Source organism: Vulpes vulpes, chromosome 11 (genome assembly GCF_048418805.1).
Source record: "Vulpes vulpes isolate BD-2025 chromosome 11, VulVul3, whole genome shotgun sequence".
In the NCBI taxonomy this organism is placed as follows: domain Eukaryota; kingdom Metazoa; phylum Chordata; class Mammalia; order Carnivora; family Canidae; genus Vulpes; species Vulpes vulpes.
The window spans coordinates 54,031,113-54,046,923 of record NC_132790.1 but is presented as its reverse complement, the minus strand read 5'-3'; the positions used below and the strand labels follow the sequence as shown (position 1 = coordinate 54,046,923).

General features: G+C 35.6%; 1 protein-coding gene across 50 annotated transcripts in view; it reads right to left on the bottom strand.

The window, feature by feature from the left end:
• CLASP2 (cytoplasmic linker associated protein 2) overlaps positions 1-15,811 on the bottom strand; it is a 175,030-nt gene that overhangs the window by 118,636 nt on the left and 40,583 nt on the right. For 8 of the 50 annotated variants that reach the window (XM_072726314.1, XM_072726320.1, XM_072726318.1 and 5 more), the window contains exon 1: positions 224-441. The exons of 37 other annotated variants lie outside the window; for them this stretch is intronic. In XM_072726314.1, the coding sequence (XP_072582415.1) occupies positions 224-257 (34 nt within the window). In that variant the 5' untranslated portion in view covers positions 258-441. Of the gene's footprint in view, positions 1-223; positions 697-15,811 lie in introns of those variants that run through there. 5 more of the 50 variants (XM_072726316.1, XM_072726339.1, XM_072726326.1 and 2 more) reach the window with 4 other exon arrangements.

Sequence of the window (15,811 nt, the reverse complement as noted above, 5' to 3'; positions counted from 1 at the left end):
ATATAATAACCCAGTTATTATGTAAAATTTGATTGCAATATTGTATTTCTTGCCTATATATTAAGTTAAAACATAAAACCAAATATATTAACTCTAAGGATAGTAAAAAGCATTTTTCTTTTTTTTTTTTGCTACTCATGTAAGCATTTTCTGCCAGCTCCTCCCATAGTATATCTTCCAGCACACCCTGCCTTATTCCTTCCACCCAGATCCTGCAACTTACAATCACAGATCCGTTTGCAAATCAGTCGCCTCATTCCTCTGAAAGCTCTTAATTTCCCTCACCCTAGGATGCTCCCAATGGTTCACATGGCCAAATACAGTAGGTTCAGTACTAATCAAAGATTCTATCAAAAATAGACAGAAACAACCACAGAACCACCACTGAGGTTTGTGCCGGCATTTTTCTTTCTCTTCCCTGCCCTAGGTGCTGTAACAGCCAATCAGCTACAAGGTGACATCATCTTATGGCAGCTACTGCCAGATGAAAGGTAAAAATTCTCCATGTATTTAAAAAATTATCTATGCAGCTGCAATTATTCTTCGCCTAAATTTCAAAGGCTTTTAATACAAAGGTTTATAAACCTAAATTTGTTTTCTCCTATTTAATTCACATGAAAGTTAATACGAATATAAAATAAGGTTTTATGCAATAATCATTATGCCGGGGTGCTTTTTATTGCATCAGTAAAACATGGAATATCAGAGTGCTCATTACTGTGTATAATTAACTCTGTAATCTTACAATTCGCTGTTTATTTAGGCCACAGAAACCAAACCAATTTGTTTTCATAAATGATTCTAAAATATCCTATCCAAAGCTCCTTTTAGAATATTTATTAATGACCACATTAGTATCATCTTGTATAAAATGGTACTCCCTCATCTCCCACAAAAAAATCACAAGCAATATGCATTTACTCGTCTGAGAAGATGGTTTTCTCTAGGACCCTGCACAAACCAACCATGACAAACAAGATGGGCGAGGCAGAGAAGCAGATTTACCACAGGCTTCAGATCAGTATGTCAGAATCTTTTCCTTTCAAGTCGCTCCTCCTTACCTATGCAAATACCCAAATCAACTAGAATGAAATCATTACTACAAAGGGAAACTTCAAGTCCAACTAATAAATATTTTTAAAGAAAATTTACCAAACAAGTGATAAGACTTTTATTTGGGAAAAAGAAAACCAAAATAGACACACGCCCATATAGAGCCACATTCCATTTCAGTGTTTTTTTTTTTTTCCTCTTAAATAGCACGATTTATAAGAAAAAAAAAAAAAGTATCTTCAAGACTTTTTTTTTTTTTTTTTTTTTTTTACCCTTTTTTATTATAATACTATTAGGGAGTCAGTCAGGATCAGTTAAAAACCTATGCTCTATATAGACTGCTTTGTTAAAAACACTAATATTCCCAAATAAACTTTTTTTTGCCACTATCATGTAAAAAAATATATTGCTAAGAGAGACGGAGTAAATATACAAATCTACAGAAAGGTAGGTACTGAAACACCGAGTAGCCAGAAGTTTCCATGGAAACAGTGTTCTGTTCCTACATACACATGAAGAATAAATGTCTCTACCACTTAAAAAAAATTAACTCTTAACATTCTCAAACTACTAAGAAATTAAGTTTTAACTTTTTATCAAAATACAGTAGACAAAAGTATATAAATCGTAATTATTCAGCTCAATGAATTTTCACAAAACAAACATGCCAGTGTAACCAGTCTCCAGACCAAGAGATCATTATCAGCATCCTATTGCTGATCTTACTGACATCCTCAAAGTCATTATTTCCTACCAAAGCTAACTAACTAGTCTTGACTTCTAATTCCATTGTTGGCTTTGCACATTCTTGAGCCTTACATAAAAGAAATCATTTAATATCTACTCTGGTATTTGGCTTCTTTTCACTCAATATGATGTTTGGAAGATTCAATTTCATTGCTTATAGTTTTCTAGTGTACTACAATTTAGTAATACCCATTCTGTTGATCGACCTTTGAGTTGTTGCCAGTTTGAAATTAATATAATAGTGCTCCTAAGAGGTAAGCAAACACAGTTAAAAGGTTCTAAGAATTTTAAGGATTATTGTGGAAGTAATAAACACATTATTTTTTATTGAGTAAGTCAGATATACATATTGTAACCTCCAGGACAGCTGTACTGGACCAACAGCTGAGCATCACCTGGCAGTTTCTTAAAAATGCAAATTCTCTGGCCCCAACAGAAATCTAATGATCAGGAACTCTGGAGATGGGAGCCCAGCATTCTATGTACTAAAACTCTCCTAGTGATGCTGATGCATGGTCAAGTTTAAGAACCACTGCTCTACAGCAGGTACTGGCAAATTTTCTTTTTTAAAGGGTCATATAGTAAATATTTTAGGCTTTGTAAACCATACATGTAATCTCTCTGTACAGCTACTCAATTATGCTATTGTAGTGCCAAAGCAGTGATACGTGATATGTAAACAAATGGGTGTGGCTGTTTCAACAAAATTTTATGTACAATAGGAGGGTACTGGATTTAGCCCGTAAGCAACAGTTTGCCAATCCCTGCTCTACAGTAAGCACTAATATAAGAGGAACTGTATACATAAATAAACTAATAGAAGAAAAAATTTTAAATCTAATTAACTGAAAAGAAGTAGGAAGTGGATAAAAAGAAGGATAGAAACAAGTGGATGAAATAGAAATAGAAGACAAAGGGACAAAAATGAAGCCAAATATATCAATAATTACCTGAAAAGTAAAGGAACTAAACATTCCAAGTAAAGACCAATATTGAATTTTTAAAAAAGGTATACTTTATGAAGTCACAAAGAAGTTAAATGTAAAGGGATGCCTGGGTGGCTCAGCGGTTGAGCATCTGCCTTTGGCTCAGGATGTGATCTCGGGTTCTGTGATCGAGTCCCTCATCGGGCTCCCTGTTGGGAGGCTGCTGTTCCCTCTGCCTATGTCTCTGCCCCTCTCTCTCTTTGTGTTTCTCATGAATAAATAAAATCTTTTTTAAAAAATAGTTAAAGGTAAAATGATGGACTATGGCAAATACCAATAATCAATAGAAACTTGATGTAGCTATTCTAATTTCAAACAAAGCAGTTTGAAGAAGTATTACTAGAGATAGACTTAATAATCCTAAATGGGGGGGGGGGGGGTCAATCCAACGGGGAAAAAAATCAAAACCCTGACTTTTTATGTACCCAGTAACACAGCTTCAAAAACATAAAGCAAGAAAGAACATATCTACAGAAGCAGAAAATTTTTTATCACTTCTAATAACGTTCCATCTTTTCTTGACTATAAGCTAAAAGAATTCATAAAAATGAATTCATCATCACAAGTCCTCAAAAATGTTTCGTAATTTATAGAGATTATAAATATTCTAGGCTTAAAAATATTTTCTTAACTATAAAATATTCAGACCAAATCAGTTATATTTCTCCCTAGTACCTATCATTTCCTGAAATAATAAGAGTAAACCAGAAGTTGGACTGAAAGGGAACAGAAATGTGTTGTTTACCCTATAACCCCACTGCCTAGATAAGATTCCCAGGATAAGTATCATAGTTAGCCATTCTTTCTACCTTTGCTCCTTTTGAGCTTGTTTTCAACATAACGTCCTGAGTTGAACAAAGGCACATCACACCATTGCTCAAAATGCTCTTATGACTCCAAAAAAAGGTACCAGTACTCCAAGATCTTCAAGATCTTAGATACCAGGTATGTGATTCGACTTGCTGCTTCCAGCTTTTGCTCCAATCCAGCCCCACCAGTTTCCTTGACTCCTACAAGGGACTCTGTACTTGTTCCCTTTGCCTAGAAGCTCTTCCCCTCCATAGCCAGTCTGTTTACTCACCAACTTCAGATCTTTATTCTTCTATCACTTCCTCATTGAGGTCGTTTCCAGATACTAAAATCATAAATTTTCCAACATCCTAACACTACTGATCTATCCCTACCTTTCTGCTTCATTTCTCTCTTTAGCACTTACCATCTATATATTGTACTTTATTATCTGACTCTTCCCACTGAAATGTATTATCTATTAGAGTAAGAAGTTTTGTCTATTTTGTCCACTGCCATAACTCTGACATGTGAACAATGCTTAGAAGGACCCATTTTGTAGTAGGGAAACCTTCGGTCTCCAGGTTATTGAAACAAAACTCCAAAGGCAAACAACTATAAATATTGAATAGAATAGATATTTTTTTAAAAAAATCTTCCTTAAAACAATTAAGTACCTGATAAAATAGTAAGAAATAGGGGACAGAGTCAGTACATATGAATTTCTGTTCTGAAGGCTTTGTGGAACAAAGGGAACAGGATTTGGAACCTACATAAAAAAGATACAGAGTCTAATAGGAGACTCCTCCCGCCAAAAGCTGGTATACCAAACAACTATACTCTTAAGGTTGAAGTGAACCTTAAGTAAGCTCTTATCTTCTTAAACTTTTTATTCTTTTCCAATTTTTCCCAACAGAGAACTAAATCAAAAGGAGTACGTCATTAAGGTCAACTGCTTGGACAGTCAAGAAGACTTAAGCCCTAGGAACTTAGTAGGCTCACACTGGTAGTGCACCTACTCCCAAGAAACAGCTAAGGCAAATGAAAAATCTTCCTGGAATAAAGTCTCAGGCCTCATATTATATGCACAAATAATTTTTGAAGGGTCACTTGGCATGACAGAAAACAACAAACCATGAGCAAGAATAAAGAAATAGATAAGAGGAAGAGATCCACTAAAAATCCTAGAATTATCAAGCACAGATTATAGGGGTGCCTGGGTGGTTCAGTCAAACATCTGCCTTTGGCTCAGGTCATGATCCCAGTGTCCTGGGATTAAACCCTGGACATCCAGCTCCCTGCTCAGTGGGGAGTCTGCTTCTCCATCTTTCTCTGCTGCTCCCCCTGCTTGTGCTCTTTCTTAGAGCACAAAAATCTTAAAAAAAAAAAAAAAAAGGCAGACTATAAAAGCTTTACTAGGCAAGCTTGAAAATAATTTCAAGGATCAAATCATTTAAAAAGTGACAGATATTTTTTAAAAAGATTTATTGAAAGAGAGTGGAAGAGAGTACAAGAGTGTGCATGGTGTGAGTGAGGAGAGGGGCACAGGGAGAGAGAATCCTCAAGCAAACTCCCTGCTGAGCATGAAGCCTACAATGCAGGGCTCAATTCCAGGACACTGAGATCATGCATGATCAGGGCCAAAACCAAGAGTCAGATACTCAACCGACTGAAGTCAACCAGGTGCCTTAAGAAGTGACAGATTAAAAAAAAAAAAAAAAAGAAGTGACAGATTTTTAAAAACCACCAAACAGACCTTCTAGAAATAAATATATAATACCTGAAATTTAAATTCAGTGGGCAAGCATGATAGATTATATACAGCTCAAGTGAACTGGAAGATAAATCAGAAAAAAAAAATCACCTGGGATACATATGGTAGGTACTTTAATATTTACTGAATAAAAAAGGATTAAATACAGAAGGCATGATTATGTTGATACTCCAATGTTTTTAAAAAAATTACTATGGTTTGGTGCAGAAAATGAACAAGATGAATTTATTAAAAAGTACCAGAGGATAAAAACTAATAAACTAGCAGGCTACAGTGGTTATGTGTGTGATGGGAATGGAAAAGGAGGAGAGAGAAAGAAGAGTAGCTGATAAGAATAGAAGAAAAAGATGGAGATAACAGTCGGGGAGGAAGAAGAAATGGCAACAGAATAAGGAACATGATGGAAATAAAGGAGGAAATGAAGGAGTAAGGAAGAAAGGAGCAGGAGAAGGAAGGGGATAAAGGTAGTAGGGGTGAGGACAAATGGAAAGAAATAAAAAGAAGCCCAACTAGAATAAGGCTCTACCCTTTCTTGCCTTCTTGTAAAATAACAGGACACTGTTCTCAGCAAGCACTGAAAGATGATAGGCCTACAATCCCTTATCTGCAATGACTGAAAGTCAGTAAATTCTAAGAGTCCAGCTTTAGCGTGTTTTGTCTTTTTTTTTTTTTTAACTCCAGTGTAGTTAACACCCAGTGTTAAACTAGATTCAGGTGTATAATATAGTGACTGAACAATTCTATACATTATTCAGTACTCATCATGATACATGTACTTTTAATCCCCTTCACCTAGTTCACCCAATCCCCCTCCTACCCTCCCACGCCCCCCCCCCGCTATCTTCCCCCTGGTAACCATCAGTTTGTTTCCACAGTTAAGAGTCTGTTTCTTGGTTTGTCTTTTTCTTTGTTCCTTTGTGTTATTTCTTAAATTCCACATTGGAGTGAAATCATATATTTGTCTTTCTCTGACTGACTTATTTCACTCAGCATTATACACTCCAGATCCATCATGTTGTTGCAAATAGGGAGTTTATTCCTTTTTATGGCTGAGTAGTCTTTATATATTCCGGATGCTAACCCTTTATTGGATGACATTTGCAAATATCCTCACCCATTCCATAAACCGTCTTTTAGTTTTGTTGATTCTTCTAGGATTTTTATGGTTTCAAGTCTCACATTTTTAGGTCCTTATTCCATCTTAGTGTATTTTTGTGTATGGTATAAGAAAGTAATCTAGTTTCATTCTTTCGCATGTAGCTGTCCAGTTATCCCAATATCATTTGTTGAGGAGACTGTCTTTCCCCAATGCATATACTTGCCTCCTTTGTCAAAGATTGATTATAATCATGGATTTCCGAGGTTTCTATTCTGTTCCACTGTGTGTCTATTTTTGTGCCAGTACCATACTATTTTAATCACTACAGCTTTTTTGTTGTTTAAAGATTTATCAAAAAAAAAAATAAAATAAAATAAACATTTATCTATTCATGAGAGACAGAGATAGAGGCAGAGACACAGGCAGAGGGAAAAGTAGGGTGGGGAGCCTCATGCAAGACTGAATCCCAGGACCCCAGGACCACAATCTGAGCCAAAGGCAGATGCTCAACCACTGAGCCACCCAGCTGCCCCAATCACTACAGCTTTGTAGTGTATCTTGAAATCTAGACTGTGATACCTGCAATTTTAGTCTTCTTTTTCAAGACTGCTTTGGCTCTTTGGAGAATTCTGTGGTTCCACACAAATTTCAGAACTGTTTGCTCTAGCTCTGTGAAAAATGCTATTGGTATTTTGAGAGAGATTGCATTAAATGTGTAGATTGCTAATATAAACATTTTAACAGTATTTGTTTTTCCAATCACTGAGCACAGAATATCTTTCCATTTGTTTTGTGTCATCTTCAATTTCTTTCATCAACGTTTTATAGTTTTTCAGAGTACCAGTCTTCTACCTTGGTTAAGTTTAATACTAGGTATTTTATTATTTTTGGTGTAACTGTACAAGGGACTGTTCTGAATTACTTTCTGCTGCATCATTAATGTATAGAAATGCAACAGATTTCTGTACATTAATCTGGTATCCTTTGACTTGACTGAATTTCTTTACCAGTTTTATTTAGCAATGTTACGATAGAATCTTTCGGGTTTTCCATATATAATGTATCATCTTCAAATAGTGAAAGTTTTATTTTTTCTTATAGTTTAGATGCCTCATTTCTTTTCCTTGGACTTCCAATACTATATTGAATAAAAGTGGTGAGATAGGACATTCTTTTCTTATTCTGGATCTTAAAGGAAAAGTTTTCAGTTTTTCAACACTGAGTACGATGTTAGCTGTGGATTTTTCATATATGGCTTTTATTATATTGAGGTATATATTCCCTCCAAATCTACTCTGTTAGGAGTTTTTACCAAAAATGGATGTTGTACCTGGTCAAATGCTTTTTCTGTTGTCTACTGAAATGATCTTATGGTTTTTAACCTCTTTTGTTGATGTAATGTATCATGTTGACTGATTTGTAAATATTGAACAAGCCTTACATCTTAGGAATAAATCCCATCTGATCATGCTAAATGATTTTTAATACTGATGGATTTAATTTACTAAAATTTTGTTGAGGATTTCTGCATCTACGTTCATTAGAGATACTGGCCTGTAGTTCTCTTTTTTAGTGTCTTTATCTGGTTTTGGTATCAGAGTAAAGCTGGCTTCATAGAATAGATTTGGAAGCTTTCCTTCCACTTCTATACTTTGGAATAGTTTGAGAAGAACAGGTGTTGTCTTCTTTAAATTGTTTCATCTTTTTAAATTCATTTGGTAGCAAAATCTAAATTGATCTGAACTTAGCTTATGGCAAAATATGTGAACTGACATGAAGCTATTTATTGTCTTTATTTCACTCATTGTGAATCTGCATATATTTAACTATAAAAATATTAATGTGCTTGATTACAAGGTACGACCTCAGACCCAGCTGGAGTTGTATCATATATGGTTTATGAGCACTACTTTTCTAAATTCTGACCTATTCAGAATTCTAAAACATAGAATTCCCAAGCTGGTCCCCAAGGTTTCAGGTAGGAAACTGTAAATTTATATTGCCATAATCAAATCCCTTCCATTTTTTCTTTTTCCCTTCAAAGGAAAGCCATATATTCAAATCGCTATTCAAACTTTCCACTTCATTCTTATGGGTGTATGTGTTCCAAAACCTGAAATTTCTGTATCTGAATTCACATAAAGAATAAAAAACTGCTCCATTTTTACATGCCAATCAAAAGATAAAGCCAGGGACGCCTGGGTGGCTCAGCAGTTGAGCCTCTGCCTTTAGCTCAGGGCGTGATCCCAGTTAGGGGATCGAGTCCCACATCAGGCTCCTGTGGGGAGCCTGCTTCTCCCTCTGCCTATGTCTTTGCCTCTGTGTGTGTGTCTCTCATGAATAAATAAATAAACTCTTTAAAAAAAGATAAAGTCAAAACTTTATATCATATCTCATTAAAAAAATTCATTTTGGGTGGCTTTTCTTCAGTAAACCAACTAGTTAAGAAAGAACAACCCACAACACCATCAAATTTCATGCACAAATATACTGTTTCATATTAAGTAGCTTCTTATACCAAAGTTCCTCTTTCCTCTTGAAGCTATATCCTTCCTTATTCTAATTAAAACATTGAGTAAGAGGACTTTGGATTCCTGAATGCTTTTACTCTCTTACATATCTAACAATGACCATGATCGTATGTAACAGGTCAATTAGTAACTGAGATTAGGAAACAATAATTTCTATAAGCTATGGTACCATAGGTATCTCAGAAAAGTCAAGTTTTAATTGCCTGCACTCCTCACTCTGCTTTTACAATAGAATACTCTCCTTGGCTTTCCTCTGACTTCAAAGGTCCCTCTAGCTCAGTCTCTTCCTCCTTTATCCAATCACTAAATGTTGAATATCTTCCTTCCCTCCAGACTACACACTTTCTAAATGCCTTCAACTATTCTCAATAGTTTAAAAAACATCTATATGCTCACAACTCTCAAATGTTTGTCTCTAGCCTATACCATCTCTAAATTCCAGACCTAAGTATTCAACTGCCCTGCTAAATATCTCTCCCCATTGATATCTTGAAGGCATCTCTAATCTGACATACGTAACCTAACACCAATACCATCTCCAAACATGTTCTCTGTTCTCCCCATGTCTACCTCTATCACAGTAAATGACATCACCATCTATTTAGCTATTCAAGCCCACGATGTAGGAGCCCCATTCCAAGCTCTCTGCCCCACATTGATTATTAATAATTCTTGTTGTATATAACTCCAAGTTATATTTCAAATCCACCTAATTTATTTTTATTTCTGGTGCCATTCCTAATCTAAGACCAGACCAGTATCTTCTCTGCTTGTACTGCTACAACTTAACTGGTCTCCCTGCTTCATTCTTGAACTTTCAAACCACAGAGTAGGCAAAGAGATCACCTAAAAATGTAATTTGGACCGGTGGCTGCTGAAACTGAAAAATGAAAGGCTGATGGGGAACTTTATAAATAATAGATCAAGTTGACAACACCTGAACCCACTGTTCAATACTAATATACAAAAAAAGACCATCAGGCACTGTATGGCTTCTGATAAAAATACATAACACCATCTATAAAAAATGTGTGCCAAAAACTGCCCAAGAAACAAAAACAAAAAAATCAGGCCTGATTCTGATCAAGCCATTAGGAGAATTTTCAATTTTCAGGAAATAAAGGGGATATAAAAACCTTAAAAAACAAAAACATAAAACCACCATGGCAATGTAATCAAAATCTAGTATGTGGTAAAACTTTACCTGATATATTTTTACAACAAATAAGTGGCAAGAGGAAAAAAAGAGAGACATCTGCTAAAGATGAATAGAGCATTAAGTTATTTATCAGCCAATTAGAATGGTCAACCTTGTTTGAATTAAAATTCGACTGTAAAAACATATTTAGGACACAACTGAGTAAATCTGAACACTGAATATTTGATACTAAGGGTTAATTTTTTAGATATGAAAACTGGTTGTCAATAAAAGATTTCCTGGTAACTAACAAACAAAACCTCTAATTGTCTTTTAAAAAGATGTTTTACTTTACGTGTGTGAGTGTACATACATATGTGTCCACACACAGATACGCCAAACCAGCAGGACAGGTAAAGCTAAGGAAAGATGGGTAGGGATAGAGATGAATAAAGATTGGTTACGTATTGATAATTTCTTGAAGCTGTATAGTGGGTAGTAATGGAGGTTTGTCACAACATTCTCTATTTCCGGGTATGTTTGAAATTCTTCCTTAAAAGAACTATGACAATTTGAATCGCTTTGCTCTCTTGCTTAAAACCCTGTAATGGAACCCCAATAAAATTATTAGAAATATATTAAGACCACAGAAATGAGGCAGGGCAAAGTATATGAAATCAGCATGCAAACAAATAGTAGCAACAAGTTCTCGTAAAATGCAAATTAAAAGGATGAAAAGCTTTTGAAAAATAAAACCACTCCTTAGTTGCAACTCAGAATTCTTAAAAGCAGACTGAAACAGCAGTGAGAATTGGTCTACCTTGTAGGACAGAGAAGTGATACTCTCTAAGCTACCAAGGACAGGAATGATTTGCAAGGAACCACTGAAAGTCCCTATGAAATGATTTCATCATTAAGGTCTTCCAATTCCCAACTCAGAAAGCTCAATACTTTATACACAAGTATGCGTGTGCATGCTAACGTATGTGCATGTGTGTGCACCCACACACACACACACAATTCTGTAAAATAGAACCTCCAGAAAAGAGGAAAAAAGTTCTTGTAATCGCATAAACTTTTATTTGCCAAAATTAAAATTTAATAGAAGGATTGGATGAGAAAGTTAAGGAGAACCCCTAGAATACAAGGGAAAAGAGAAAGACATAAAAGTTAAGAGACAAAACATAACGGACAGTGAATCAACACAGGAGGTTCAACATGACTGGTAACAATTTTGTAAGGAGAGACTAAAGCTAACGAAGGGGAGAAATTTATCAAAAAAATAAAAGAAGATTTCTCAGAGCCAAAGAAAATCACCAGCTTTAAGAAGTAAAATAATCAAACAGTAAACATTTACAATGTATTCAACTTAAACTAAAAAAATCCTAGTGAAATGACTAGAAATTAAAAATCCAAGTGCTTCAAAACAACGGCTAAATTTTAATATTCTCACAAAGATGCTGCATTTTGAGGATCACAATTAATCTTAAATTGTTAATAATTTTATTTAAAAAATAAGGTCCATCTCATATAAAGTTTAAAATAGACCAAGAAATTTCATAATGTCTCTTACTTAGCTTTCTAGGTAGGTATTAACTCACTAGTTAAAAACCTGCTTGAAAACTTTTATTCTTTTCTTTAAAGGAACCCATTAAAAATTTAAGACCTCTGATAGTTCAATGAAATTAAGGGGCAGATACAATTTATTACTTGGTATTAATAAAATTTAAAACAACATATTTCATGATACCCATAATATCAAAGTAAATAATAAATGACATTCATAATAAGGTTTATTTTTTTTAAGATTTTTAAATTTATTCATTTGAGAAAGACAGAGAGTAAGAGCACAAGCAGGGGGGAGGGGGCAGCGAGAGAGGGAGAAACAGACTCCCTACTGAGCAGGGAGCCCAACAACCATGATGTGGGGCTTGATCCCAGAACCCTAAGATCATGACCTGAGCCACAGGCAGAGGCTTAACCAACTGAGCCACCCAGATGCCCCAATAAGGTTTATTTACAACCTTCACAAAAAGTCATTTTGGGTAAATTTTCATGACAACTATAGTTGGTCATAATAGCTGTCAAGAACATCAACTATACATTCTACACATACCAAAAAAAACGATGTAAACCTTTTCTTGAAGAATCAGGTTCATCAGCAATATCATCTTGGAGGATATGCTGTTACTGGTGCCCCAAGACCTTGCACCCAGATGGGTAAGGTGGTCTTCTGTTTCAAGAAGGCTAAGATTTTCTACTGCCTAAATTGCTGAATGCCCAATCTTTTGTTCCTTGTTATTTACTTTTTTTCCTTGTAGACTCCTTGTTTTCCCCATTATCGCTGTTTCTAGAGAAAAAGTTTGGCCTTTTTGCTACTAAATTAAAGGGCTGCTTTCTTTCAGTGATTTGTGTTAACCCAATTCTAGCATAGCACAAAGAATATTCCAGGGTATAGAAGATGAGATATTTACTCAGCACTAATTTCTTGCTATTGTTCCTTTCCCACCGAATCAGCAGTCATGTCAGTTTGGAGTGGTCTAGAAGGCTTACCTCTAGAAAGTCAAGGTTATACAATCACTTATATGTTTTTTTAAAAGATTCATGTTTGGGGGAAAAATGCTCAATATCACTCAGCATCAGGGATATACAAATCAAAATCACAATGAGATACCACCTCACACCTGTCAGAATGGCTAAAATTAACAAGTCAGGAAATGACAGATGTTGGCGAGGATGCAGAGAAAGGGGAACCCTCGTACACTGCTGGTGGAAATGCAAGCTGGTGTGGCCACTCTGGAAAATAGTATGGAGGTTCCTCAAAGAGTTGAGAATAGAGCTATCCTGTGACCCAGCAGACCCAGCAATTGCACTACCAGGTATTTACCCCAAAGATACAAATGTAGTGAGCTGAAGGGGCCATCTGCACCCCAGCGTTCACAACATCAAACTATGGAAAGAGCCATGATGTCCACTGACAGCTGAATGGATAAAGATGATGTATGATGTGTGGGTACACACACACACACACAATGGAATACTACTAAACCATCAAAAAATGAAATCTTGCCCTTTGCAATGATGTGGATGAAACGAGAAGATATTATTCTAAGCAAAGTAAATCAATCAGAGAAAGACAATTATCATATGATCTCACTCGCGTGTGGAATTTAAGAAACAAAAGAGAGGATCATAGGGAAAGAGAGGGAAAAATTAAATAAGACAGAATCAGGGAGGGAGACAAACCATAAGAGACTCTTAGCCACAGGAAACAAACTGAGGGTTGCTGGAGGGGAGGGTGATGGGAGACACGGTAACTGGGTGATGGACATTAAGGAAGGCACATGATGTAATGAGTACTGGGTGTTATATAAGACTGATGAATCAGTGACCTCTACCTCTGAAACCAATAATACATTATATATTAATTAATTGAATTTAAATAAAAATTTTAAAAATATTCATGTTTGAAAGAACAGAGTGTATTGAAATGTTGTAAGTGTAGAAACAATCTATTTGCAACAAAACCTTGTTTCTTTCTAGCCACTCTGCAGCAATAACACCAAAGGGCAAATTCCTCCCATGAGCTTTTGAGGCAGATTGCAGGGCTCAGTGCCACATAATAATCCTACAGGTTTTTAACTCTATCTGATTTGACTGCCCAGAGCTACTTTGCAATCAGCTGACTACTTGGTTTTATATTCTTGGGTAAGGATAAATAAAACTAAACAGAAAGGCACATGAGAGCCACCCTCAGCAACTCTTCATTTGATAGCCATTACAGTGTTTCAAAAACCTGTTTGCCTAGAAATAAAACTAATAAAATCTTTCATATGATCTTGAAGTTAAGCTTATATAACATGTATTCAAATGGTAATAGCCAGAATATATAAAAAGTAACTATCAATAAATAACAAGAAAGTTAAATAACAACAACAACAACAAAAGTTGGCTAAGGATGCCAAAACATAATTCATAGAAAAGGAAATACAAATAACCAAACATTTGAAGATGATCAACCTTACCAGGCAGTGGAAATGTCTTTAAAAGGGTGAGATATTTTTCACCTGTCTGACAGGTAAATTTAAAAAATATTAGTAATAGTGAGAACTGAAAAGAATGCAGAATAGCAGGCACTGGTAGTGGGAATATAAGGGGTAAAGTCTCTTTTTGAGGAAATTAGCTACAATGAACACAATCTGAAATGAAAAAAACTTAGATCCAGAAATTCTAAAGTATTTTAAGAAACATATGTGTATACACACGTATTATTTGTAGAAAAGTGTTTCAGAATCATTTAAAAAATTTTATGTGATTAAATAACCTCAAATTCTATAAAAGAAATGGTTATGATACATTCATACTATGGAATATTATGTAACAATTCAAAGACAGTTACACATGAGGAACATTAAAAAAAAAACAGAAAAACTCTGTGCCATACTGAGTAGACATAGCAAATGGCAAAAATACTTTCAGAACAATATCATTTATGCAAACAAAAACCAAAACCATTTATTTTGATACTTAATATGCATGTAAGGCACAGTAAAAGGTATGCAAAAACAGATACCACAATAATAAAAGTGTTCACCTCTGTTTATACCTGGGCTTTGAGGTGGTTCTGAGGGGAATTTTACTTTATCTGCATTGTTTGAATTTTGAAAAGAAGATATTTCTGTTAGTCAAAATGAAAGAATAAGAAATAACACAGGTTAGGAATAACATCATCCATTTGTTACACATGTTCACATGATATTAGCATAGTATATGTGTATTATATGTGAGAAAGACTAATATACAAGAGTATATATAAAACTGATAAAGACTACAAATCCCAAGGTAACATGTTACTATGTTTACTATCTTTACTGTTCAGATTTCCTATTTCTATTTTTAAACTAAATTGAATTCATTTTTTTTAGGGCACCTGGGTGGCTCAGTCAGTTAAGCATCTGCCTTTGTTTTTTTGTTTGTTTGTTTGTTTTTGTTTTTGTTTTTTTTTTATTTATGATAGTCACTCAGAGAGAGAGAGAGGCAGAGACACAGGCAGAGGGAGAAGCAGGCTCCATGCCGGGAGCCCGACGTGGGATTCGATCCCGGGTCTCCAGGACCGCGCCCTGGGCCAAAGGCAGGCGCCAAACCGCAGCGCCACCCAGGGATCCCCGCATCTGCCTTTGTTTTAAGTCATGATCCCAGGGTCCTGGGACTGAGTCCCACATTAGGCTCCCTGCTCAGCAGGGAGTCTGCTTCTCCTTCTACTCGTCCCCGCTGCTTGTGCGCTCTCTCTCAAACTCATTCTCTCATAAATTTCTTTTTAATTGTTTTTTTAGAATAAACTCTATGCTCAACATGGGGCTCAAACTCACAACCCCAAGATCAAGAGTCTCAAGCTTTACCAAGTGAGCTAACCAAGCACCCCCCTAGATTTCCTGTTTTTATTATTTACTTATATTTTAAAAGATTTTATTTATTTAATCATGAAGACACAGAGAGAGAGGCAGAAACATAGACAGAGGAAGAAGCAGGCTCCCTATGGGGAGCTTGATGCAGGACTCGATTCCAGGATCCCAGGATCATGCCCTGAGCTGAAGGCAGATGCTCAACTGCTGAGCCACCCAAGCATCCTGATTTCCTATTTTTAAATAAAGGTGTATTGCTATACTTATCAATAAAATGCAATAAAAGTACTCC